Below are 26376 nucleotides of genomic sequence, written 5' to 3'. Positions count from 1 at the left end.
TTCTTAGTGGGTGCTGAGGCAAAGGACATGGTGATGAGGTGACCTCAGTCCGAGCAAAACAGGTTGAAAGGCAATGACTGAGTGGAGTAATTCAGGAGTAATTCCCGGTTGCTCTGAAGTGGGGGAATGCCAGCTAAGGCAATTAGCAGAGTGGGTGTGGGACTGGGAGAAGGGGTGGTTAGCTATGCTGCAAAGGGAATGAGAAATACACTGTTGGTCAGAAGTAGCCTGAGCTTGAATATGTGGGACAGAGGGAAAGAGTTCTTGAACTTGGCAAGAGAATAGTTGAGGTAACAGGTTGGGCAGGGTGGATGGACAGAGAAAACAGGATGAGCTGCCATGACACTGTTTTGACCAAACAGAAGGGTTTGGTCCAAAACCCAATGGCTTGGTGTTGTTTTGTTTGGGGGTGTGTGTGTGTTTGTTTGTTTGTTTCTCCAGAATGTCTCTTTGAGATGCAGGGCTGATGTTTTTCTCTTCCCTGCTCAAAAGCAGCAGCACTTTCTAGGAAGTGAAGGTCTTTGTGATTCCAGCCGCATTAAGCAGCAGCATAAATCAACCCCAGATTGGCTTCTGCAGCTTGGCAGCCGCATCTGTCTGGAGTCTCCCATGGACCGTAACCAGTGTGGGCTGCCGGGCTAATCGGCTCACCAGACTGACTTGTACAGCCCAAATGCACAGTGGGTGCCTGGGGCTGTGGGACTTGCAGCTCCATTTGTAACTGCTACGCTGCTCAGTTTCAAGGTCATTCAGAGAGGGAGCCACATAGACTTTAAAGTAGTGTTTAGACTCGTTTTGGTGCTTTGTAATCAATATATATGTGCATTCATTTTTTTCCTCTTGGGCTCTCTGTGGCTTTTTAGTATTGCATGGCACTGTTTTGGAGGGTGGAGAGAGGAAAATATATAAACACTTCTACGTCATGAAAACAGGTTGGTTAATGGTTATTGATGGTTAGAAAATGTTTTGATTTATGACAGAACAAGTCAGCAGAGCGTGGAGTCTTACAAACCATGTGGAACAGGTTGAATAAGCTCGGAGCCTGCACTGGTTGGCAAACTGGTGAAGTACAGATAATCCCAGTTAAATGTCCTTAATTGCCCTTAGGTATATGCCTTCCATTGCTCAGGATCATGTTGCAATTGTCATCTGGTGGCGATTATGAGCACATTGGCATTGCTACCAGAAGTGCTACATTTCTCTTGGGAAAAGCTGTTTTTCTCTGTGCTATGCGATTTGTACCAGTGTGTAGTAGTATCATTATTTCTTGTAATATGTATATATACGTATATATCATGCTGCCCAGTCAGCACTACCCACTACTTACATGACACTACGCAGTCAGTACCAGGTGATAGTCATGTTGTTGCACTAGTTTGGGCACTGAAAAAAGTTATTTGGGGCACTTGCTTCATCACGAAAATTTATTATAACGGTAGAAAACTCCTTCAGATTGAATAAAAGTCCAGGACATACCAGAAGGCTTTAAATCTACTCTTTAGGATACATCAGAGAACATCTGTGTCCATTTGTAGTGCATATTTTACATCTTAAATCTGTGGAGTAACTATAGCTTGTGTAAGCACTGCTGCTCTGTGCTCAAGAGACATTCAAACAAGGCCTGGTGCTCTCTTGCCTGGACACCTGGGGTTCAGCCCACAGGATCCTTTGCCTCTCGGCAAGATGGAGATGTGCTGAGCTGGTGTTTCTCTGCTGGAAGCAACGCACCACATCATGGTCCATTCCATTTTCCTCTTGTCTTTCATCTTATGGTGTTATCTGCATTGACACTAAAAGCTTTACTTGTCTGCTGATCTCAGTGTGGATGTGCTTTACAGGTGCCAGATCTTGGCAGTTGGGAGCCCTGAGGTTAAGAAATGGGATGAGCAGTGAGGTGGGGGCTTTCAGCTCTGAAATGAGTTCTCAGGGCTGGAGTTGCAGCCGCAGCTGCTGGAGTCACAGTGGAAAAGCTTCCCCTCTCTGCTGGCGTTGCACTTTTCACCGGGGAGCCCGGAGCTGCCTGGGTCTGTTGATGCCTCCAGCTGTAGCTGACTAAATGAAGCTGTGTGGGCTGCTGGCCCTCCGGCCAGCCTGGCCCTGCTATCTCTTCCCATAAACACTGGAGCCTTTGTCTCTGGCCTTATCATGCCCCTGCCATCACAGAGCCTGTTCTGTGCTCTCCTCCCAGCACAGGCTCCTGTGTTCAGGGGTCTTTTCTTCAGCTGCTCTTTGTCTCTGGGTGTTTATTGTGCCTGTTGCAGAGTGTGTTTGTTTGGGAGGGAGGAGGAGGGGCTCCTGATGGTGTGGGGTTTATAAACCTAGTGCATTCTTCAAAAGAGATGCTGAGCAAACTGGGTAGTGTTAATATTAACCCTTCTCTGCCCTGTATTACTGAGAGAGATTTCCTCAACGTGTGAGGAGTGCTTTGGGAGGGTTATGGAGTTGCTTGCAGTGTAAGGCAGTAGCCACGCAGTTGTACAGCAGAGAGTCTGTTCCCCCTTTGGTCCTCACTGCCCTGTGGTTTTCTGTGGATGCTGCTTGTGTGTTCCAGCAAAGAGAGCCTCCCAAACATGGGAGAGGTAGCTGAGTCTAGGATTTCTCCCAAGAGCGCTTCTGGAACTTGTTTTTATTGCAAACACTGGGTCACTAGCCCTTTCTGTTTGCACAACTGGCCCTTGCATCCTGTTTCTGTGGCTACATCAGACGATACCTCTTCATTCCCAAAATTTTATGGCTCTGTACTTTATGGCTTTTCCTGTTGAGGAATGTCCTGAAAACAGGAATTTCTTAAATTCATAGCGCTGCTGCTTGTAGTGGCATATTATACCTTCTGGTTGAACCAGCTTCTTTTCTTTAACCAGGTTGTTAGTATGTTCATGGTTAGGATGGCTCTTATTGTTTCTTCAGTACATATGGTCCTGTGTTCCAAGAGAGCTTTGGAAGATGAAGATCAGCAACTGAGAAACTTTATTTCCCTTGTAATCACATAACGCTTTGCATTAACTTGGTTTGGGGAGAAAGAAAAAAAACCCAAAACACCCACAATACCACAACCAAACAGAACAGCATCGACTTTCTAACCTCCTTTAGTTCTTCCTCTGTAAGAGGATGGGAATTAATGACATGAAAAAATCTCTCGTCCATCTTGGCAAGAAGCTGCAGCATCTCAGTTGTCTTAGTGTTAGAAGTGCCAGGAGAGTTTTGTATTTCACAGAATCTGCAGTCAGTCCAAACATTTCAGACCTTTCTAATGGTGATCTGCATGAACTGAGCATAATGTAAATAATGTAAATACATTAGTTTTATGTGCGATAAGAATACTTTTTTTCATAGATGGTATATTTTCTTAAGCTATTTTCACTGGAAATTAATAGGTTTGAATTCAGTATTTCACAAAGTAGTGTAAAGAATTTTTATTTTCAAATAATTAATATTCTGGCATTGGGGGTGTCCACTCATGTATTACAGTATCTAGACCTTATATTATTACTCCGGGAAAAAGTACAGCAGCCTGTGTTCCTTTGTGGGGGTGAGAGAGGAAGAAACACAAAATACAAGCCTTTGAAACATGAATCCGCACAGTCATGACTAAACCTATTCAAACACTCAGGTGTTTTTTCCAAGACTGCTCTAGTGTTGTCGGATGACTTGTTTTCTTTATGAACTAACTAAATTTGCCTCATCTCTTTCCCTTCAAGGAACAGTTTCAGCTGCAAAGCGCACAGGGATTCCAGCACCCCGGGAAATATCATCCTCTGTATCCAGAGAGCGAGCTGTATTGCGTGGTCAAGCCAATACTAGGAAAACGCAACCCAGCCCCACCTCTTCTGGTACACTGACTCCTACCAAACACGTGCGCCCCACTAGCAAGTCCAAGCAAGAGAATGAAACCGGTGACAAGGCTGTTCTGGAATCTCAGGTTAAAGAACTCCTGGCAGAAGCGAAGACGAAAGATTCTGAGATCACCAAACTCCGTTGTGAATTGAAAAAATGCAAAGAGAAAGGGTCACTTAACGCTGAAGGAATGGGTGCTTCCAACCAAAATTTAGAAACAGTATCACCTGCTGACATAGACCCATTAATACGGACCCTTCAGGAGAAAAACAGGACTTTTCTAAAAGAGCTTGCTAGCCTGGGAGAAGAAAATCGTGTTTTAAAAGAGAAATTGCTTTATCTAGAGAACTCTCCTCTCTCAGACACGACAACAAGCAGTGGAGCTGACAGCAGCCTCCCAACCCCAACTACCCAAGAGTCCAGTTTTGGAAGCCCATCAAAAAATGCGTCGAGAGGTGAAATGGATGAGCGCCAGCAGCACGTGCACGGGGGTGCGCTGCGCAATTCGGGTTCTTCCAGCAGCGATGTAACTAAAGCTTCCTTGTCACCTGATGCATCTGATTTTGAACATATAGCAGATGTACCTTCCAGGCCAACATCTTCCAATAGCAACCACTTGAAAGGTTCCAAATGCTCCACTGCAGGAAGTTCTCCAAACAATATTAGTGACCTTTCTGTTGCATCTCTCACAGAGAGAATACAAAAGATGGAGGAGAATCACCACAGCACAGCAGAAGAATTACAAGCCACTTTGCAGGAGCTGTCGGATCAACAGCAAATGGTGCAGGAGCTGACAGCAGAAAATGAGAAGCTAGTGGAAGAGAAAGCTCTTCTGGAGACTTCTTTTCGTCAGCATAGGGACAGAGCAGAACAATTGAACCAAGAAAATGAAAAGCTAATGACTCTCCTTCAAGAGAGATCCAAGAATGAAGAAAACAGAGCTCAGGAGGGGAAGGTCCTTGAACTGGAGCAGAAATGTGCAGAAGTTCTTGAAAAAGCACAATTTGAAAGAGAGAAATTGCTCAATATTCAGCAACAGTTAACCAGCAGCCTACGAAGCTTAGAAAGGGAGCATCAAGATGCCCAGCAGGTGATTACAAGCCTGAGAGAAGAAAATGAGAAGCTGCTCAAACTTCTCGAGGTAGAACAGCAGAGCAACAGCACAGTGACAAAAACTTTGGAGGACTGTAAAATTGCCTTAGAAGGGCTAAAAATTGAGAATGGCTCTCTCAAGACCCAGTTAGAGAGTGAGAAACAAAAGGCTGCAGAAATCAGCGCGATGGGATGTACCACAGACAACTCCGAGGTGCAAGAGATGCTGAAAGTCGCCCATGCAGAGAAGGATCAGTTAGAAGCATCTTGCACTGAGCTTAAACAAGAGCTGCTGAAGGCAAACAGTGAACTGAAGCACATTCAGGGTCTGCTCTCTAAGGTAAAGTAGTAGCAGCTGTAAAATATAATGGCTGTTTGTCCTTTCATAAGTAAGTGATTGCTGGTCTTTAGATGGTTATTGAGCCATTGATTGTAAGTGTCCAGGATTTAAATTGCTTTAACTAGTTTTGAATGGAAGCTGGGATTGTATGATATTGTCCTTCTGCTGTATACATATTTTCCCAAGAATAACTGTTTCTGTTTTCTGTGCAATCCTGGATGTTCAGAAGATCTGCAACGTGAGGCATCATCAAACAAGTGTTAATAAAGCACAAGCCAGTGATTAAGTCCCACCACTGCAGAGAGAGTGACAATCAGTATGTTCAGCCTTTCCTGAATGGGGAAGGGATCGTGACAAAAATGGAAAAATTGGCCATTTGCAGGGGAAATTAAAAAATCCAGATGTCCTTTCAGCTTCAACAGGTGACCACAGCAAATGGAGTCAGTAGAGGAAGCTCCCAAGTGCTTGCTAGGGCTGCAGTTCATGAAGAGTAAATGAAAAACTGCTGAGTGCTCAGACTCTCTACCAAACTTCTATTGCTTGGTTTGGAAACCACAGATTTCCTCCTTTTTACTCTTCCTTTCCCTCAAATTAAGCTGTTTTGAATCATTGGCTATTTGTGACACCCAAACAAGACCACAGGCTTCTGTAAGGCTGCTGTTCCGTCAGGCTGTGCCAGTGCTGTTTGCTGAGTTGGCAGCCTGCACCTTGCTTTTCCATGGCTTGTTCGTACTCAGAGATTTCCTCCAAACCTGGGAGCATCTGTCTGTGGGCCTGAGCCAACAAACTGAAGTGCAGCAGATTCCCCCTTCAGTAATTCCAGATGTCCTATAGCCAGAAAATATGCTTATCTGCAGTAGCTAGCACTACTATGTATGTTTTCACAATCCATTGAAAATGCACATGGTAAAAGCAGAAAGATTGTTAACGTGGACAAACTGATCATCATCTTGGCCCTAAGGTAGTGATATCACTCTCATGACTTAACACATGAATAGATGTGGAGCTTTCCAGGAGTATCATTTCTCTCTGTTCATTACCTGTAGGGTTTGTTTTTGGAATTATGGTCATCATACAAAAAACTTAATTTCATTTCTAGCATCTTGTTTTATTATCTCTATGACTAGGAAAGAAAACTGACATTCGTAGCTCATCTGTGTTTCCTGAAACTGTCACATGAGCATCGAAACTCAGATTATACAATGCTTAGAACACAGGTTCAATTCTTAAGTCCAGTAAAATCTCTAATGAGTGATATCTGTTAGGAAATATAGACAGACTTGCAGCTTTTTTTCCTCTCTTCCAGGCTGAGAATGAGTGTGCTCAGCTGAAGGAGCTGTGTGACCGGCAGGCTGAGCAACTGAGCAGAACCAGCCAGAAGCTGCAGGAAAAAACGTCGGAGAATGAAGCAGATATCAAAAACCTGAAAGAGACGATTTTTGAGTTGGAGGATCAGGTGGAACAACATCGTGCTATAAAACTTCACAATAACCAGCTCATCAGTGACCTAGAAAGTAGGTGGAGCTGAAAAAAGGATTTAAGTGAACTTACTTGGGAGGGTGAACTGTGGCTGCAACAGGGAGGAGGCGGCACATCTTGATATGTGTGATAAGAGCCTCACATCAGAAATATTCCAATTCATGCACAAAAGTCACTATTTTAACAATTAGTGCTATAGAAATGATATTAGCGACAGTCTCCAAGCCTCCTTATTCAGTGAATATTTTATTGCCCACTTCAGAAACTGGAATTATTGTCCTTTGAAAGAGCTTTTAGGGAAGAGCCCCTGTAAGAGCTGTCGAGCGGAGGCTGCCATCGCGTTGGGGCAAGGGAGCTGCCACCTGGTGGCATGGGTGGCTCATGTCACCAGTGTCCCCTCGAGTGCTCCAGGGTGTGTGGACTTACTAGAAGCAAAACCAAATAGGCTGCTCTGCCCTCCCATTTTCACTTTTCACCCTTTCCCTTACGTGTTTAATAATCTTTTTCCTTTTTTTACTGTTCCTAGGCAAAGCAATGAAGCTGGAAGAACAAAAACAAGATACAGAGAGGCAGCTGAAGGCTCTGACTAAACAAATGAAGGTAAGGCTTTGACTCCATGACTAAGCTAAGCTGAGCCTTTATTGCAATACTGGATTTGAGAGAAGCATTGTATTTTTCTAGAACAACTGCAGAAAGTTCTTTATACATCCTTCCAATCTCATCGCCGCTGTGTAAAGAGGCAAGTATTTAGTTTGACCTCAGCATCATCTTGAAATTGTGGTGAAATCTCAGTTGCTTGTGACCACTGAAGTAGATTAAGTGCTTGACTCAAGTAGGTGCATTTTTACAGCAAACAGTTTGGGGTTCTGATTGCTCTTTCCAGGAAGATACAGAAGAGTGGAGACGTTTTCAAGCTGATCTGCAGACTGCAGTGGTTGTAGCCAATGACATTAAGTGTGAAGCCCAGCAGGAGCTGCGTGTGGTAAAGAGGAAGCTTCAGGAGGAAGAGGAGAAGAGTGCCAGGCTGCAGAAGGAGCTGGATGAAGTGAAGGGCAGCAACAGGTTGGTTATTTACAAAGGCCGAGATTTGATCTCTGTGACTGCTAACATGCATGAACACAGTGCTTTGTCAGTATCTATTCATTGGCTTGGATGTGCACGTTGTTTGTTTTTAACTCTTCTGACAGATTTTGTTGTCTCTTCTTCTAAGATGTTTCTGTTCTTTTTCTTTTTGGCTATCTACTAGGCCATGAAGGTTTTCATCAGCAAATATTAAGTAATAACAATTGCTAATATCCTGTTATAGCTTTGTTCTCAATATGGTATTCTGCTGTGTTTTATTGCCTTCATAACTCTCTGTGCAGCTGTACAAAACCATCTGTGAAAAGTTTGGTTGACTATATCCATTCAGTGGGACATCCAGAAGAGAACTACTTAACCTGAGAGGAGTCAAGGATTGTGTGTGTTCAAGTTAAAATGAGCACTAGCTGAACGTCTTTGTTCTGCAAGTCTGATACACATTGACTGCACGATCAGTGCAAGTACTAGGATTCCTCATCTCACATCTTCTGTCGTTAATTTGCAGTCTATTAAGTGATGAGCTGTGGTCTGGACTGTGCCCTGCATTAGCGTTTAGCCTGGAAGTGACTTGATCATGCACTGGACCCACCTGTAAAACAATTGCTGTAGTCTCAGGGGTTGGAGAGGCAGCAGTAATTGCGTAAACTGTGTATGTGGGGCTTCCCTCTGGGGGAGCACGGTAAGAACAAAAGTGACTTTTACAATTTAATCTGGAACTGGTACATACAGATGCCTTACAGTGTGGCTTTTATGAAGTGTGTGACCTTTTATGTATCACCTTTCATTCAAAAAATCACTCTACAATTAAAGTACTAAATAAGAGATGGAAAACTAAAGCTGCATTAGAAGGAAGAATCAACATTCTAAAGAAGACTGTGTTCTGTCCTTTGTTTTCACTGGCACAAGCAGAACCAGCAGAGTTGCAGTGATGAAAACTTGTACGGGGGAACAAAGACAAAATAACACGAACAGTGGTACTATTTATCGAAAATACGTGCCAGATTAATTTTGTTCCTCTAGGTTTTGTTTTTTTTTTTTCATTTAATCTCTGTTCTAGTAGATTCACGGCCACTGGTAAAATAGCCACAGGAACACAGTGAATCCTGTCACTTCTTTCAGGTAGAATAGTAGTCCAGCTTCATGTTGCAGATATTTGCTCACTGTTTTCCATTCGGGAGTATCCACAGCAGCTGTACAGTAGATGGGAGGGCTTTAGTGTGGAGATGTATGGGTCAGAATTCCTGGATTGAAGGAACAAACATACTTTTCAGGAAAAATACCAAAAGTGTGTTTAAGCTCCAGTTTCATTATCGGCGCCCCCAGTGGATGCAAAGAAAAGCTATTACAGATCATGTATTCAGACAAAATGATTACCAGACAGTACTTAAGTTCTGGGCTCTGTTTCCATTCCTAATTTTTTCTTAATGAAATTTCTCTTGTTTAGAGTGGGGTCCATATGTAAGAGCAGGAATCATTAGTTTCCTCTCTTCCTTTGGTTTTAAATCTGAAGATGCATTTGATAGTACTTGAATTGAAGATGACCTGCTAATTTGCAAACTGGGATATTTGTCTCCCATGTCTAAGGAACATGGCTGCATTGTCAGCTCTTTGGCATGAGAAGCCTGAACTGCAAATACTGCTTTTGAAATTAGATGCCCTGAATCCATACGTACATAGTTCCAGAATGAGGTATTCGGACATATATTTAAGTCACTTTGGGCATTTGTCTCTCCTTCTCTTTCACATACATACAGATATGTTTGTCTTTGCATTGTGTTGATTATCTGTATAGCTTGCTTTGAGTATTATGTTGGTCATGGAGCCAGATACACTGTCTGCAGTGGGCAGTATTTATTTTCTTTCAAAGACAGGTGTTGAGATCAAACTTTGCATCTGTCGATTTAGGCATAACTAATTTGACTCAGTGTCCACACAGTGCAAAATTTGAGTGGTGTGAAGAAGATAATGAAGCCTATGTAAGTCATTGTCTAAACAAACCAGTGATCAACAGCTAAGTAGTGAAATTTTATAACTGTACTGGCTGATAAAACAAACTCTTGAAGTTGCCAAAGCTCCTGCTGAGAGCCAGTTCTACACTCCCAGTTATTTTTGCATTCCTCGAGGTCACTGTCTTCCCCAGCACCTCAGCTTCTTTCTCCCAGAAAATTCTGGGGATATTCTCATAGTTGCTTTTAGTCAGTTTTCACAAATGCTTCTGCTTGGAATCAGCAGCAGATCCTGGTACCTGCGGTGAGTTTTAATGCATGCTCAGCACCGGTGGAAACAGTTTGTAGTGTCATACCTTAATGCAGTCTATAAAATATTCCTCATATTTGCTAATACTGAGCAGCTGTGCATGCAGCTGAATATCTGATGTCCCCAGTGAAAGTTTCCGGTCTGATTTCTGAGCTCTTATTGGAAAATGTACCTTCCAAATAGCTTGCTACTCAAAGGTTTTTTGGCAAAATCTCAGTCATCTCTTGAGGGTTGTTAGACTCCACCTCATAAATTGATCTTGAAGCCAGTTTATCTCCTACGACATCCTGCTATTTTAATGTTTGCCTGTGGCTGCCTGAGTTCCTGCCTCCAAGTTTGTTTTCACCGTTACATTCTTCTAATGAGACAAAAAGTCATTTTTGGTTCAGGAACAACCAAAGAACTTGCAGAAAAAATCCTGATGAGGTCATCAGAGTTCATCTGAATGAAGGTAAGAGCCTCCCAAAGGCGTCTTTAACACAGAGTAAATGTCTAATTCTATGACTAAAAATGTCGGGGGGAGGTTGGACCAGTATCAAACAAATGGAATAAGGAAGAGAGATGTTAACTTGTCCCAAGTTAGTACTGACTGAAACCTCCAAATTGGTTAACCCAATGTTTCAGACAGTCTTCTATGATTTTTACATCCTAATTAGTGTTATTTTTTTGCAGTAAAATGCAGAACCTTACAATCCACAGTTGTGTGTCTCCTCATAGGTGGTAGAATTGAAATTACGTAGCCTCCATCCTTGGAGGTTTTCAAGACCAGACAGGATAAAACCCTGAGGAACCTGGTCTGACCTCACAGCTGGCCCTGCTTTGAGCAAAAAGCTGGACTAGGTGACTTACAAAGTCACTTTCAACCTGAATTATCCTAAGATCCTGTAGCAGGTTTCATCTTTTCAGAACATTCACCTTGGAAATAAACTCATTTTTGTAGCTGTTCTAGTATTAAATATGTAAGTGGTGGGGAGAAAATGCCATATTTGGTTTGTAACACAAATGAAGAAAGTTATTGCTGGAAGTACCAAGTTACGGACAGCCTTTTTTGGCTTCATTACACACCCATTTCCAAGCCTTTCTGGAAATACACTGTTTAGCAGCAGTGAAAGTCCCAGGGTCTTGCTTTGATTTCCCTTCTAGTTCTCAAAATTATTTTGGCACTATAACATTATGTTTCTTGAACAAAGACCATGGAGGGAAGACGGGCTGGGAGTAGTACTCAGAAAACAGAGAAATTGTATCTGTAATTAGATAAGCGACTTCTCAGAATAATAAAGTAATCTAACCAAATCTTCAAACAGAACCCCAAAGTGAAGATTGTGATGTATCCCACTAATTTGCTTCTATTCTTCCTCCTAAGTCTCAAATACCACAGCATGGCAGTGTTACATGCTTTTTCTCCTGGCAATAAGCTTGTACTTGGCGTATTAAACCCTGCTGTCAGTCTGTATGTGCTGATGTGCTGCTCATGTCTGCCTGTGTTTTGCAGCTGTTCTGTCTTTTTAGAGATTTGATAGTTCATTCAGCTCTCACTGAAAGTAAGCACACTAGAAAGCCAGAGCAGGGCCCTTGAAGTATTGTCCGTTTGCTCTAGTCAGGGACTGCTCAGGGTTGGGGGGGGTTGTGTTTGATTTTTACACTGTATGGAGATTATTCCATCCCCTTTAGTCTAAGGACCCTGAAACAGAACCTCTGAGGTAGAGCAACTCAAGTTGCTCAGGGTGATGTACCCATTTTGAGTGCATAGTCCTAAATGATTATAGAAGAGGCAAGCCAGGAGCATTACCCTCCCTGTCTTTGAAATTGGTTCCCTGGCTTTAAATACTTAATTTCTTCCCAGCTGAGGTAGTGGAGTGTTAACGCACTTCTACAACACCCTCAGCATTTTCCCCCCTCCCCTTTATTTATTGATGGGATGATTAACTGTAAAATGAAGAGCTCTACCTCAGGCTGGGCATTGCATTGCTTCTTGTAACTTCCCCGATTGTTCTCTCTATCTCCATAGGTGCCTGATCTCTACCAGCTAACACAGCCCTGGATGGATGCACAGCCAGGCCTGTGAGACACTTGAGGACGCACCTTTGACTTGCAGCTGAAAAAGGGAAGTTTCAATTTGAGAAAGCACCTCCAGTTTTCTGTTGCCCTGCAAAAGTCAAGAGTATCACAAAGTGTGAATGCTGCTCAGGTCCACCGCCTCCCCATGGGCAAGAGCCTATTTCTTTGTTTCAGAAGGCTGCTCTCTTCAGAAGACTCCACGCGGCAGAAAAAGTTTTGCATTAGTCTGAAGCCAACTAGACCATAAGTAGTAATCACAGAGATTTGGGGAACTGAAAAAACGGAGGGCTTTTTTGGAGGGATGGGGATCTTTGCCATGAAACAAATTCGAACATGCCATTTTGAGCTTAAGCAAAAAATAAAACTGAGTGTGTATGTCTAATTTGTAAAAAGCAATGCACATACACATTGAGTTCTCCATATAGTATTATGTTAATGGATCTGTGTGTGTGCCTAAATACATGTATGTGTACAGGTCAGTATGTACACATACACACACAAAGTCAAGTGATAGGGTACTGAAATCCAGCAGGAAAACTGAATAGAAACGTGGAGTTATTTATTCAATTATCAGCTGCTTTGCTGGTTTGGGATTTCTAACGTTGTATTGGCAAGACACTCGCCACTGGGTGGCATGTCTGACTCAGTGTGTGTTAGGGAGCGGGCTGGTGCCCAAGGCGCATGTCCTGCTATGACTTTCACAGAGAATGTCCCATGTGAGGTTTGTCCTGGCTGTAAGATTTGCAGATGAAGGGATCAGAAGGAAAGGAAATTAATATATCAAGCCCCTGGTAGATATCCTCTCAAAAAGGAGCATTTCTTGTGCCCTTAACTCAGGTGAAGTATATGATGATCAGGGAGAACTTGCTGAAGTTCAGCTTTGCAACTGGAGACAGCTGGAGAGACCTTTACTTGGATGCTAAGGAGAAACTCGGAAGTCACCATCTCTGCCAGATCATCAGGATTCATTGGAGGACTGGAATTTCGTATTTTGGCTGTGGGATTCCCATCCTTTCTTCCTGGATGTGTGAAGACCTAGCAAGGGCCTGGTCTCAGAGCAGGCTGAGCTAGCAGAGAATTCTGCGGGGTGGCCTGGCCTTGGCATGGCCTTCACCTTTGTGCCGTGCTCCTGGAGTGTATGCATATATGCACACTTGTGTTGCCTTTCTTTTCTGTGCTGGCAGCTGTTGAATGTTGGTTTTTTATGTTTAAGAAATATGTATTGAAGTGCCAAATAAATGTTTAAGTGTCTGGAATTGTCTGCTGCCTGCCCTCGGCCTCTCTTCTGTTCTGTGCATCGGTAGCTGTGTGTCTCTTCTTTGTGTCCCTTGGAGTTCAGGAGGATTCACAACAATGACAGCAACTGTGTCAAAGACTAGATTGCAGAGAAATTATATCTGAAAATATGGTTCTGTGGTCCTAGGCCTCCTGTAACAAAGAGGTCATTGAAGCAGTTTAGAAATTTCACAAAAATCTAAGTTAAGCACAGAAAGACTTGCACCTTGTTGGTGGTCTGTCCACATATTCCAAACCTAGGAAACTGCATCTACTTCTCTCACCAGTGAATGAATGAAATTAGGCAGTGATTTTGTGAAAAGGACTGCACGTTTTAATTCCTTTGTGGCTAAAATGCTCTACTTCCTCCTGGAGCTGTTCCAGTCAAGCCAGCTGCACTTGCAGCATTTATCTCTGTAAGCCATTCATTCTTGTTTTAAGGAAAGTGTACAGCAGTAGATGACATTTTATTCAAATCCATCCTTTTTGTAGCAAAGCTTAGATGGTCTAAGCTATACTAAGCTGAATAAATTCTGTATACAAGGAGTCATTTTTGCTTTGCAGTTATGGCTTGTCATTTATCTTTCTAAGTCATGTTCTCCTATACTGTCCTCCTGAATTAGCTTGCTGCTGCAAGTTAAGCTGTAACTCTTCTGCTTCTCTATTAAGAAATCCATGTATGTACATATGTGCATCACCTTATCACGTGATTTTTTTTTTTCTTTACAGAGAAAAAGTAGTCACCGAGTGCATATTGCTTGTTTGCTGGCATGTGTGGATGTAGTTGAAGCAAATAGGTCGCAATAGTATTCTTCTTGCCTTTCAGGCCAAGGTTTGCAGCATGAGAGGCCTCAGTTTTCTGATGTGATTGTGTTTAATCCAGGAGGTTGTCTCAGGGTGTACTAGAAGCCTATTACAAATATACAGACTTAAGATTATGGGAAGCATCCTAACAAAATTGGAACTGGTACTACAGAACTTGAATTTTCATAATTTGTATGATGCATTGTTCTGTGGCACAGCATAGGGGCTGGTCTAATGACTCTAACTTTATTTAACATGTTTACATCCTTTTGCGACCAAAGGCTGGACTTGAGGAGACCAATCTGTGAGGTCTGAGATGTTCCCAGAGTTAAATTCAAACCAATGAAGTGATGGCTGCCTAGATCATGCCTCTGACTGACTTTAGTCTCAAGATTTGCTAGTGGCCTGTAGGCATTTACTGTTCCTTTCTTACTCTGATGATACTCTACAAACTGTGTGCATACCCTTGCTACCTGGATAACTAGACAGAACTTTTGCATTTAGTTCTTGAAAGTGTAATGGATTGCATTGAGTGTTTTGGGATCTCAAGGCAAAAATCTGTCCTTCCTCCATACTTTACTAGAAGCAAAACTGCTTTAGCTCTTGTGTTTTTTGTACAACTGAAGTGCAGATGCCGTCATCTGCTGATTTGTTATTTATGCTTTATGAAGCCACAGAAGAAAAAGTGAAGGGTAAAACCTAAAGTTAGTCAGCAAAACACTGGCTCCTTCAGAGCTCAGTGATTCTTATCCAATCTGCCTTTCCTCCTTATGGGATTAAATGGAGAATGGAACTGAAATGGCTTTTCTCTGGCCATCTGCCTCTGCAGGCTCCTCTGGCACACAAGGAGCTTGGATGTATTAGCAAAGAAAGAGCCAATGTCTGCTTAAAGACAGCACCTCCTTGAACTCTGCCAAAAATAGAAATGTGAGTCGCTCTTATTCATTGACACCCTTTAGCCCCTTGCGTTTTGTAGACTATGATGGCACAAGGGAAAGAAAAAGACTATGACTTCCATTTTTAGCTCAACAAAAGTTGTTCAGCCTCATAGGCGCTTTCTGGGTGGAGTTCTCCAGCCTTCTAAAAGAACTTCTGGGTTTGTGTTCATGCAGCTCTTGGTGCTAACCAGACATAGTAGGGAAGAATGGTGATACCTCAGAACCTGTAGATCAGCACGCATATCTTGAGCAGCTAGGAGATTAGGAAAGCAATATATAAATACTCTTTATATGTGACTAGACTTTATCTAATTGCAGCTCTTCTAAACTAAAGCTAGGTAATTACCCTTGAAGTCTACCTGAGAGCTACCAGGTAAGTACAGTGTCAGTGCTAAGCGATGTCAGCCCAATCCATAAAAGTGCATGACTAGAAGCAACAGCTACACTGTGTAATTGCATTTGCTGTTTAACACAGCTGTGGAGTTTTCTGTGCTCACTTCTGTCAGTCCAGCACCTGATCTTGATTTCAAAAGTGCTTTTAAATGGAGTAACTTAATGATCCTTTTTGTTAAAATATGAGCCTGATTTCTATTTTGAGTTTGTCTATCTTCATTCTAGCCATTGAATTTTGGTTTTCTTGTGTCTGCTAGGATGAAGCACTTAACAGTTTTATTCTCCATGTAACTGCTTATGGATTGTGATTGAGGGTTTTCTTGTTCAGTAAATGTCCTGGTTGATTAGCTGTAAGAGTTGAGTTTCCAAAGTTTTTCACTATAAAATATATTTTCTGGTTTAATTTTTATGGCTCTTACCTGAAACCTGTACAATTATTTCTTTTCAGTTATGGCATTTTAACTGGTAACAATTACTCCAGCAGTGGTCATGCCAATTAAAAATGTAGAGCATATAAATAACATATTTCTCTTTGGTTACTTTCCTCATTATACACTGAGGACCACAGTAGCCCCTTGGCCCCATGCTGTATTGAAAGCCCATCTTCAGGTAATTATTGATGATTATTCACAAGACTCATCAAACTGCTTTTTTCTATGATAATCATCTATCCTGTTGTGAAGATGGGGAATGGGGATGATATGGTTAACAAAGCAAAAAAGTTTGTTAGACTTGATGATTTAATGTTTGCCAGGCACGTCAAGAAAAGAACACGAATGTTCTAACGAGTGGTCCATGCTCTAGGCATTACAAGAAAAGATGCACATCGCTGGATTTACCTTGCTGCATATAAAAAGCTTTAATCTCAGCCTGTGCTTCCTGTTGCCCCTGACTTTGATCTGGTTTCTGCTTTGCAGGCTGACAGCTGAAGAGGTAGAATCTCTAGAGGCAGATGCAACCAGCCGCTGGCAAGGAGTCTGCATTAGCAGAGCATCTCCCACACCCTCAGAGTCTGCGGCCACTGTGAAGTCCCTCATAAAATCCTTTGACTTAGGATGCTCAGGTATTTGAACACTGGATTTTGCAGTCCAAAAATTTTCTGGCAGTGAGCAGGTAATTTGCGCCATTTTGTGCTGCTTTTTGCTTCTTAATGGATATTATTTGTCAGTGATTGGTACATAAATACTGTCTGTGGAATGTCTCTATACCAGTGGTTCCCTGTTCTGACAAAGGGGAGGTAGTTGGGTTTGAAATGCAAATGTTTCCACATTTTTTGCTTGCAGGTAGCACTGGACAAAATATCACAGTTCACAAGGTCCCCAGGAGCCCTCTCAGTGGAATTCCGGTCAGGACAGCCCCGGCAGCTGCTGTTTCCCCCATGCAGGTACAAGGACCTCTTTCCATCCTTGTAGTTTTAAAATAGGTAGATGCAGTGTTTGCTACAGCATGATATAGCTTTAACATGCCAACATGCATGTGTTGGCAAGGGGAAGGGGAAACTCACCTGTTTATTTGCTATAAAACATCAAATGCTGTAGTACTAACAAAAAGGATCAAAGTGAGTTTGTCTTTAACTCTAGAGGTCTCAGTGGGCGGATGTGAACTCTTTGCAATAGAATTCTGAATTCTAATCACTGTTGACCAGAAAATAGGTTCGATTATTTGGGGTGAGTTACAAGAAACATCAAACTAAACTAGGTAGCTGACATTTGAGTTGAGAGACGTGGGGTAATAAGTTTCTAAGATGTATGCCCCCAGTTATCCAGTCAGTTCACATAGGGCTGGATGAAGAGCTCTTACAGTTTGCCTTTTTTGATTTTCCTACTGAAATATAACTACTCTGGAATGTAGGACTTCTTATGTCACTGCACCAGTGAGTTAACTTTGTTAGCAGTTTTGAAATCCATGGTGCAGTGTTGTTGGAAATACTGCTTTTGTGAATGGTGGAGAAGCAAATGCACTTTGCTTCCTGATTTCCACACATGCTGAAGGTGGCAAATGATCAGACTGCTGACCTCTGTAGACTAGAGAAGACACTGTATGTGTTTTGACTGAGTGATCACTGGATTCACAATAGGATATTCCCCTCTGAATCTGGGTAAAAACACAGTTGTGAGGCTGGGGTGTTTAGGTGTTTGCCTAACAAATGTGTGGGCACAGTTCCTCCAAAGAATCAGCAAAGGAAGTTTAAAGAATGAGATTAAACAGAGGTCTGGGAGCCTTCTGTTAGTGCCTGCCTGGGGGGCTCTTAGTGCTGGCAACTGATGCTGGGGCTGCAGAGACAAGAATCGTTCTGACTTCTTACCTGGGATCCTGGGGACAGAGGTTGGGTTAGGAACAGGCATTCTTACTTAGGGTTTGTGACACTAGATGATTATGTTCGGCAATAGAAAAAGTGGTGCAAATAGAAATGTGAAATAGTTCATCAACCAGTATGTTACCAGCTAAAAATATTGTCCCATTGTCCTTCTATTTTTCACAACCATTTATCCAGCTCTAGGTATAGCTGATACAGAAACCTTTCCACAAGGTATCTCTCCACCTGCTTTTTGATCTTGAGAAAGCAGGAACATCTCTTCTTTCTGCTTGTCGATTTAAGCATCACCGCTAGTGGTTTTTTTAATTATCTTTTGTATGTGTGTTTTTTTCAGAGACATTCTGTTTATAATAATGCCAAGCCAGCCAGCAAGGGTGTTGCCAGACAGACAGATCTTTCAGACCTTCCTCTTGCAGGTAAATTTCAGTAAATGTACAAATGTTACTTCTTTTTACCAGCAATAACTTGTCATTAACTGTCGGCCTCTGCCTGGGCCACTTTTCCTCTTCTCGTATGGTCAAAGGAAACATGAAAAAGTGTCTTCAGAGTTTTTGATTTAGAGAGCTTATTAATTTTGCCGGGTTTCCATTCCCATCTTGATTGTAGCCTTAGAAAACTAAAGAACAGCTGATTTATTATGGTTTGCCAACATAAACTTGCCTCCTTTATTCCAAAGTATCCGTGGCACCTCTCTAATCCATGCTGTGGAACTGGAGAGGATTGGATATTGTTCAACATGTATGTATTTGGAACCAGTCCAAAGCACTGTCTTTTCAGGGTTTATTTGTTTTTAAATTGAGCTTCATTTAAAATACATCAAACATTTCAGATACCAATGTGACTGTTTTAGGAGCAGTTATATTTGGGCTTGAAATAATTTATTTTGAGACTTCTCAAGAGATCTGTTTGTTTTTATTTCACACTTTGCTTTTGTTCTCTTGTCATTTAATATTCTTTTCTACCAGTGTTTGTTTCCCATTTTCTCTAGGGCCCTTTATTTTGGTTATCTAGTCCTGAATGTAGTTGTTGCATTGGAATCCAAGCTAGTAACAACAGATTATTGAATTTTTAAGGAAAGATGAAATATTATATTCCTGTAGCGAAACTGCAGGGAGGGACAAAAAAAAAAATCAGTCACAACTTCATTTGTAGAATGGATTATCTGCAATAGTTTGCTAGTAAAAGAGAGACATTAGAACCTGTCTTCATTTCTAGACTCTTCAGATAATCTGCTCAGCTTCCCCTTCCATTGTTCAAAGATGAAGAGATGCAGATCTGAACAGCAAAAGAGGTTATAGGGGAGGTGGCAGCATAAACAAATAATCTCTTGTCTATGCTACTGGTTTCTCCTGCAGGAATAAATGCTGAGAAAGCAGAAGTTATCAGTAGAACAGACAGAGTTTACTTATTTCTATCAGTTGATTTCCAGAAAAAGTCTCACATGAGAGTATCCAACAATCCTAAAGAGAACATAAACCCATTTTAATCTCTACCAGTTTACTGTAGAGTGAAGTAATCTGTCAACTGTGTGACATAATGCCAGCTGTTAATAATAAATATCCCACTTTGGGCCATGGATAATTACTGTTATTACCCATAGGCGATTGTTCTGTGAAAATCTGTTGAAACCAACAGATATTTTATTAGCCATTGTATGGTAAAAATTTATGGTTGCTTATCTAACAAGTTCCTGTATTTACAGCTTCTCTTTGTACCTGGGTTTAATTTAGTGCCAATAATCCATAGCAAAGGCTTATTCATTATACAGTTGTAATAGCTCTGGTTCCAATCACAATAATCCTAGAAGGCAGTTGATCCAAACCCTGTGCAAACAACACTGAATTAAAAAATATCCCCAAGGAAATTCAGAGTGAAGTAGTCTCCATAATAATAATCTTCTGGCTGATTCCATCTGACCAGTATCACAGCAGGGTTCTGTGATGTCTTTAACATGACCCAAATGTTACATTGTTGGAGAGGAGAAGGGATTACTTTGCAGAGGCAGCTGATCTTTGGCTGTGGCTGTATTTTCATTTGGAATCAGAGATTTACTGGGTCTGTCCTGGAGTTTCTAGCAGCCAAGAAATAAATCAAAGGAAGTATATTATTCCTGCAAGTGCGACTCAAAGTATGAAACTGGATACTGTTAATTTGAACCACTTCAGGCACTAGCATGTAATTCAATCCAGTAGCTACAAAGTTTCTTTAAATAGTGCAAATAGTGCTAATGAAATGGGGAGGGTGACCCTGACTGAGCAAGGTGTGTGCAATCCAGTGCAACAAAGCTCTGACAGCAACCAGCTTGTTGGAAAGAAGAGTCTCCTGGGACTGGATTCTGTCCTTTTCCATCTGGACTTCTTAACAGATAGGAACTTTGCAGCCCTTTGTGCTACGGAAAGAAGGTACAGAAATGCCTATAGCTCTCAGCAGCTACAAATGCTGATTTAATGAAATTCAGGAGCCAAAGCAAGGGCAGGTGTATGTATTTATCCGGCAACTGCTGATACACACAGCCCAGTTACTGCTGAGAAGAAATTCAGGACTGATTCAGTAATAGCAGCCTTTGTGAAGTTGGGAGAAGAAGGAATTCACACCTCTAGGTAATACGACATTAATTGATAATTAACATAGGGAGATAACTGAGGAGGAGTAAAAGTTGTGTTCCACATTCAGTTAGTTTCTGATAACAGCTCATAATGTGCTGGCCGTAGATCTTGGCTTGTTGACAGTTTGTCTACAGAAAAGAAACAGCCAGCTATCCCTGTGTGATACATTGCTCTGCTTCACGATTGATATGCGTGGGGAGATAACTTAATTTCTAGGATCTCTTTGGCTTCTCTTCAAAAACCTATCAACATTGGATCCTATGGCCACTAATTTTGTTGTTTTTTATTTATATATCTATGCATATATAAACACCATAAAATATAGAAATGCATCATATTTGTAATGAAAATCTGCTATGAATATATTGAGGCTTCCCAAAGTCCTGTTACGGTGCTGAACATCATGTGATAGTCAGTGCCTTCTACTGCGGCCTTGAGCTGGGTTGTATTTGGGAGATGAGAGGCTTTCTTGTTACGAGTCTGCTAATGGCAGAAAAGAAATTATTGTACTAGGGCTGGTCAGTCATCTGGTGAAGATATCTGGTGATCAGCTTTTGAACCTTTCAGACTGTAGATTTTGGTATTTCCCCTAATTCACCTGAGGCTGCTACCCCCCAGCAGGAGTATCAATCACAGGAAGCCAGGCGGTCTGTACTGTTGAAATCATCAAAGCCATTCCTTGTTATGATCACCTCTAATCTGCTCAAGGTTTCCTAGCCCCATGTGTGTTTAATGAACAAATGAGTACATTTGTTTAGAATCAAAACAACAGGCTACATATTGTGTGCTGCGTGGCAGGACAGTGATTAATCAAATTCCTCAGACTGCGAACTGACAGCTTTTTTTTTAATTCCCACAGACCTTCTGAAGGGGAGAAATGAAGAGCTGAAACCAGACCATTACCTCCGTAAAAGCCCCTCCCTGGAATCCCTGAGCAAACCCCCTATGGCCTTCAGCAGCAGGATGCTTACCTCTACCCCCAGCAGCTTCAAACCCCAAAGCAAACTCAGGTACCAACTCAGTTTCCTGGGAAAACAAGCACACTGGAAATATTTGACAGCATTACCTGGCCCCAAGATGAATGATTTAATACGGTGGACCCCTGTCTCCAGTGGAAACTGTGCTGGCTTGTCTGACCACTTCAGAATTATCAGGCAGTGTCAGGTCTAAATATAAAAATTCAGATGATAACAACCACAGTTATCTGTAAAATGAGCAATCATGACAAAGTGAGGATAGCAAGTTTTCAGGAACTTTGAGGTCTAAGGGAAAGCTGGACACAATTTTTTTTTCTGTCTTAGAGGAAAACATACATATTTTCCTCTGATCCTTACCATTATTTCAAACAGTAGAAGAAGTAGGATAAAAGCTGGTAGCCCATGGCTTGGACAAGTGCACTCTCTGCTGGGTTAGGAACTGGCTGGAGGGCCGGGCCCAGAGAGTGCTGGTGAATGGGGCTGCATCCAGCTGGTGGCCAGTCACTAGTGGTGTCCCCCAGGGGTCAGTGTTGGGTCCAGCCCTGTTTAACATCTTTATTGATGATTTAGATGAGGGGATTGAGACCATCATCAGCAAATTTGCTGAGGACACCAAGTTGGGAGGGAGTGTCAATCTGCTGGAAGGCAGGTGTTTTGATTGTTGGCCTTAACTGTCCTCTAGGCCTTGACTGCAATACAGCTTCCAGAGGTTTCAGTTTATTCTGTTACAATTTGGTTTCCATTTAGGTTCTGTGTTGCCATTCTGCTTTGTCATACAGGTATTATTTACACACTGGTAAAAAATAAGGAACTTCCAGCATATTTATTTTCTTCTCCCTTATGCTTCCCTGGATTAGCGTGGAGAGAAAGGACCCACTGGCAGCCCTGGCTCGGGAATATGGTGGTTCGAAAAGGAACGCTCTGTTGAAATGGTGCCAAAAGAAGACTGAAGGTTACCAGGTAAGAGAACAGACACCAATAGGTGTGCAGTGAGCAGTGTCACGACAAAGAAATGTGTATTTTATTCTGCTGATTTGTGCGTGTTTGTTTCTACTGGGTGTAGCCATCCTCTTCATTCAGATTTCTTTAACACTGCAGTCTCCAATATTCATTGTCCAAAGTAATTCATATACAAAACCCCTTAGTCATTTTGGTAAAAGCAAAGAAATATTTCCTTGTGTGGCCTTGACCAAATTAAGTTTGCATCTTTGGGTCCCACTCTTTCTAATCAGTTGCGGTTTAAGGGAATTTTACAAGGCGAGTTTTGACTGCTTGAGAACATCTAATTTATTTGCAGAGTGATTTTTCACTGTTAAACTGACATAATGATTTGTCAGTTCTTGTACGGCCATTGCTGTGCTTATCAAGCTCTGGCTCGTGTTTGTGTGCAGCTGGGTTAGGCCATTCGTTCTGCTTGTAGCTGAGCTGTAGGAGGCAGTTCTAGGCAACAGTTCATCCTGTGATATATGCTGGGTGTGCAGGGTAGTCTTGGTTTGATATAATACTCAGATTTTTCTTTCTTAAGAATAATATTGTTTGTTACTTAGAAGACAAAAGCAGTTATCACCACATGAGATGCACCCTGGAGCAAGTCTTAAATAAAAGCAGAGTCCATCTTTTAAAGTAAATAATAACATTTTTTTTCTTCACAACCTGCTCTTTATGAAGCATTAGCTGCAGGGGGCAGGAGTTTGGAAGGAAAGACAGTAGCTTTCCCTTTGAGTAAATTGATCTATTAAAGTTTGAGTAATTTCTTCACACTGGCATATTCATCTGGCTTGCACAAATTTCACAAGCCGTGTATCAGGAAAACCTCTTGATTTTAGATGCACCTTAGAAAGAATAAAGCCAAGACTAGCATTGAGCCTCCAGTCCTGAGATACTGCTTAGGCGGCTACAGTGCTGTCTCCTGAAGTTGTGTTCTTGATGCTGTCTTGATTTATTTTATCTCATCTACTAAAATTCTCCTGGTCTTGAATTTGAGGATGTTGGGGGAAAATTCCTGTCCGGTCCTCAGCAAATTTTTCATGAAATACAGCTTTCCAAGTCTAACTTCTATTAAGCCAGCAAGCGCATCTTTTGAGTAACACTTTCTCATGACAGTGTTGTCCTTTTTTATTTCAAGTGGCACATATGGTGAGCTTCCTCTACTTATCTTAAAACAATCTAGCACCGAGTTCACTGTTAGAAGCATTGTCTGAGAGTCCTTAGAGTCCTGCAGTTTCCTTTCTCTGATTACAGCCAAGCTGGATTATATGTTTTGCTTTAGAAATTATGTGGCTTTGCAAATACAGAGGCCTGTCTTGATTCTGTAGGTACCAGACTGGCACCAAGACTGACAAGTATTCCCTCTGTGATAGAATAGCAAAGGAGTTTTGTTTTTCTAGGCTGAACCCAAGCGGTGGAGCTGTGTGTCAGATAGCTGGCCACTCAGGAGGTATGCAGGGCAATCCCGCTCTATTTGTTTTTCCTTTAATATTAGTCTCTGGAGGAAAGTATGTTTGTGCTTTGGAGGACAGTGGAAATCTTTGCTTTATATATGGCTGCTGGAGTGTTGTTGCTACATGACTGTCCAGACGATGTTTCAGAGAAAGCTTTGTTGCTTTGGCTTCTGCTCTGAGGAGGCTCTTGTTCTGTGTGTGGCTGTCCTCTGCTGTTACTCTTTCTAAAGCAAGAGAATGAGGCTTCGCAGTTTTTGAGAACAAGCAGGTAAAACACTGACAAACTGTGTAATCCAGGAGAGTCTGAGAAGTTCAGACTGTTGTGTGGTGGTGGGGCCTTATTACCCAGAGTCTAACACCTCGAGGCGGAAATTAAAGTCAGATGAACCAGAGTCTTGCCTCTCTGTCTTCGCTGCTTCGTTTAGAGGCATTATCTCCGGGTCATTCTTCCTCAGATTCTCATTCCCATTGCGCTCTCTGCAGTACATTCACTAACTGTTCTTGAGCTTGCTTTTCCCAGACCCTTGCACCCTTGCTGTAAGGCTGATAATAAGCTCCGCAGGGAGTTTTTATCATTCTTGAGTACAAAGAACTGGAGTGGAGCAAAGAACGTCATCCCTCTTCCTGCCTCGGCTGCTGCAATGGTGGGAATGAGGCAGTAAATTCTGCCAAGCAGAGCCCTGGTGATGTGCACAAGTTCCATACGCAATACCCCTGTCTGTGAGGCATCATCTGTGCAAATCCCAGTATACTCTGTCATGTTCTTTCTAACATGAAGCCCAGAATGACAGGTAACTTTGGATGCAAACTGTTTTCAGCTCTGTGACACAGTAGAATGAGAGAATAAAAGACTTGCTGCTTGGCTTCGAACTTTTTTTCAGTGGCAAAATGTACTGCATTTAAGGCCTAGTGACAGTTCGTAATCTGAGCTGGTAAGGAAGAAGGAGATTCCTTTCTATTTAAATTATGAAAATAGGAGATTTAATTAAACAGTATGAGCAAAATGGATCAGAATAACTGATACTCTCAGTAGCAGCTACTGCCCGTGTCCCAGATTCCCTGAGGAAAGCTGGATTAGTGACCCAGGGAAGTATCTGAGGATAAGACCTGGGGACTAGCACACAAGGCTCCACTTTTTAAATGCTTTAATCCAGACAAGCTTATACTATAGATAGAAATTTACATCCTGCTTCTGGCAAATATCCTTGAGTTGTCTACAGTGGGAACATTCGCTGGCTTTGAACTTCAGCATGTTCCCCAGGAGGCAATGTCATAAAACAAGAGAGGGACACTGGAGGGAGTTGAGAGAAGCACAACACCAATTAGTAGTGGCCTGGAGGGTTTTGTTTGGTTTTTTTAGAAAAAATGAAATTGTGTGGGTGTACAGTAACTGAGGGGAAACAAGAAAGCATCTATGTTTCTGTAATATGCTATATCATTTTTAAGATCCCTATTTAAACAGTGATTTGATATCAAAAATAGGTGAATGCTAAGGAGACTAATTATTTAGAACATGAAAACAATTACTAGAATGAAAATGAAGTGGAAGTTCAGTTAAATGACTAGGAGAAAAGAATATGAAAGTGATTGCATGAACTGTGGTGTAATTGATCACACAATTTCAGTTGTCATATTTCAATGCCTAGTTGAATTATCTGACATTTTGTTCATCAATGTTGAATAACTATGCAGGGGAGGTGCTAAAAAAATCATCTCAGCATTAAAAGGAATTGTAGTGAAGTAAGGCTTTTTATAATTCCCTATAAGAATTGTGCACAGGCACATGATCTCTTTTGCCAGACATACATAGACTGTTCCTTCTGCCTTTCTGAATTTGTTGACATCATGGTGTATAATGGAGGGTGGGGAGATGACCAGACTTGAGAACTGCTTTTGTGGCTCTGGAAATCAATTACTTCAAGTCCTTTAAACCACAAAGCCTGCTGAGAGCAAGTTATTTATGTTAAAATAGCTTTTTCTGTTGTCTTGTGTTGTTTGATTGGGGTTTTTTTAATCTTTTTGAAAAGGTTACATATCATAGGAACAGTGTGAAGTAGAAATCGGGTGCCTCTTTTCTAACAGGCTCTGTTCCCATGAGTCGTAACTCCTGCAAGCTGCTGAGAGTTGTTCGTGTTGCATTATCACCTTCCATAATCATATCATTAGTGACTCTGGTGTTATTGAAGTGCCCTGGTTCTGTTTGCTCTCTGTGGAGACCATTTGTCAAGGGGCCAAACCTCTCTAGATTGTCTATTACTATCCACAGATGTATTGTGAAAATACAGAACATCAAGAGGCACTTAACCCATGATCATTGGAACTGAGGATTATTGTTTTTGCCACATATTACCCTCTCCAGAGAGGGGAGGGAACTGCAGCCATGTTAATGAATATGGTTCGCTTAATAGAAATATTTTAATGTTTTTTTCCCAACCGCTAGACATCCATCCTAGGGCACAAAGAAAAAGATAATCCGAGACCAACTC

At 41.8% G+C, this 26376-nt stretch overlaps 1 protein-coding gene across 6 annotated transcripts in view; it reads left to right on the top strand.

Annotated features, from left to right (window-relative positions):
• Nucleotides 1–26376, top strand: part of SPECC1 (sperm antigen with calponin homology and coiled-coil domains 1) — an 80933-nt gene that overhangs the window by 40390 nt on the left and 14167 nt on the right. For 4 of the 6 annotated variants that reach the window (XM_065036324.1, XM_065036322.1, XM_065036323.1 and 1 more), the window contains 9 exons: nt 3699–5266; nt 6573–6780; nt 7272–7345; nt 7629–7807; nt 16467–16612; nt 16833–16933; nt 18201–18282; nt 21332–21482; nt 22307–22409. In XM_065036324.1, coding sequence (XP_064892396.1) covers nt 3699–5266; nt 6573–6780; nt 7272–7345; nt 7629–7807; nt 16467–16612; nt 16833–16933; nt 18201–18282; nt 21332–21482; nt 22307–22409 — 2612 coding nt within the window. Of the gene's footprint in view, nt 1–3698; nt 5267–6572; nt 6781–7271; nt 7346–7628; nt 7808–12089; nt 13396–16466; nt 16613–16832; nt 16934–18200; nt 18283–21331; nt 21483–22306; nt 22410–26376 lie in introns of those variants that run through there. The other 2 variants (XM_065036326.1, XM_065036328.1) reach the window with 1 other exon arrangement.

The sequence above is a fragment of the Columba livia genome, chromosome 20 (genome assembly GCF_036013475.1).
Source record: "Columba livia isolate bColLiv1 breed racing homer chromosome 20, bColLiv1.pat.W.v2, whole genome shotgun sequence".
In the NCBI taxonomy this organism is placed as follows: Eukaryota; Metazoa; Chordata; class Aves; order Columbiformes; family Columbidae; genus Columba; species Columba livia.
The sequence above is the reverse complement of the archived record's forward strand: the minus strand, read 5'-3'. Positions and strand labels throughout refer to the sequence as shown.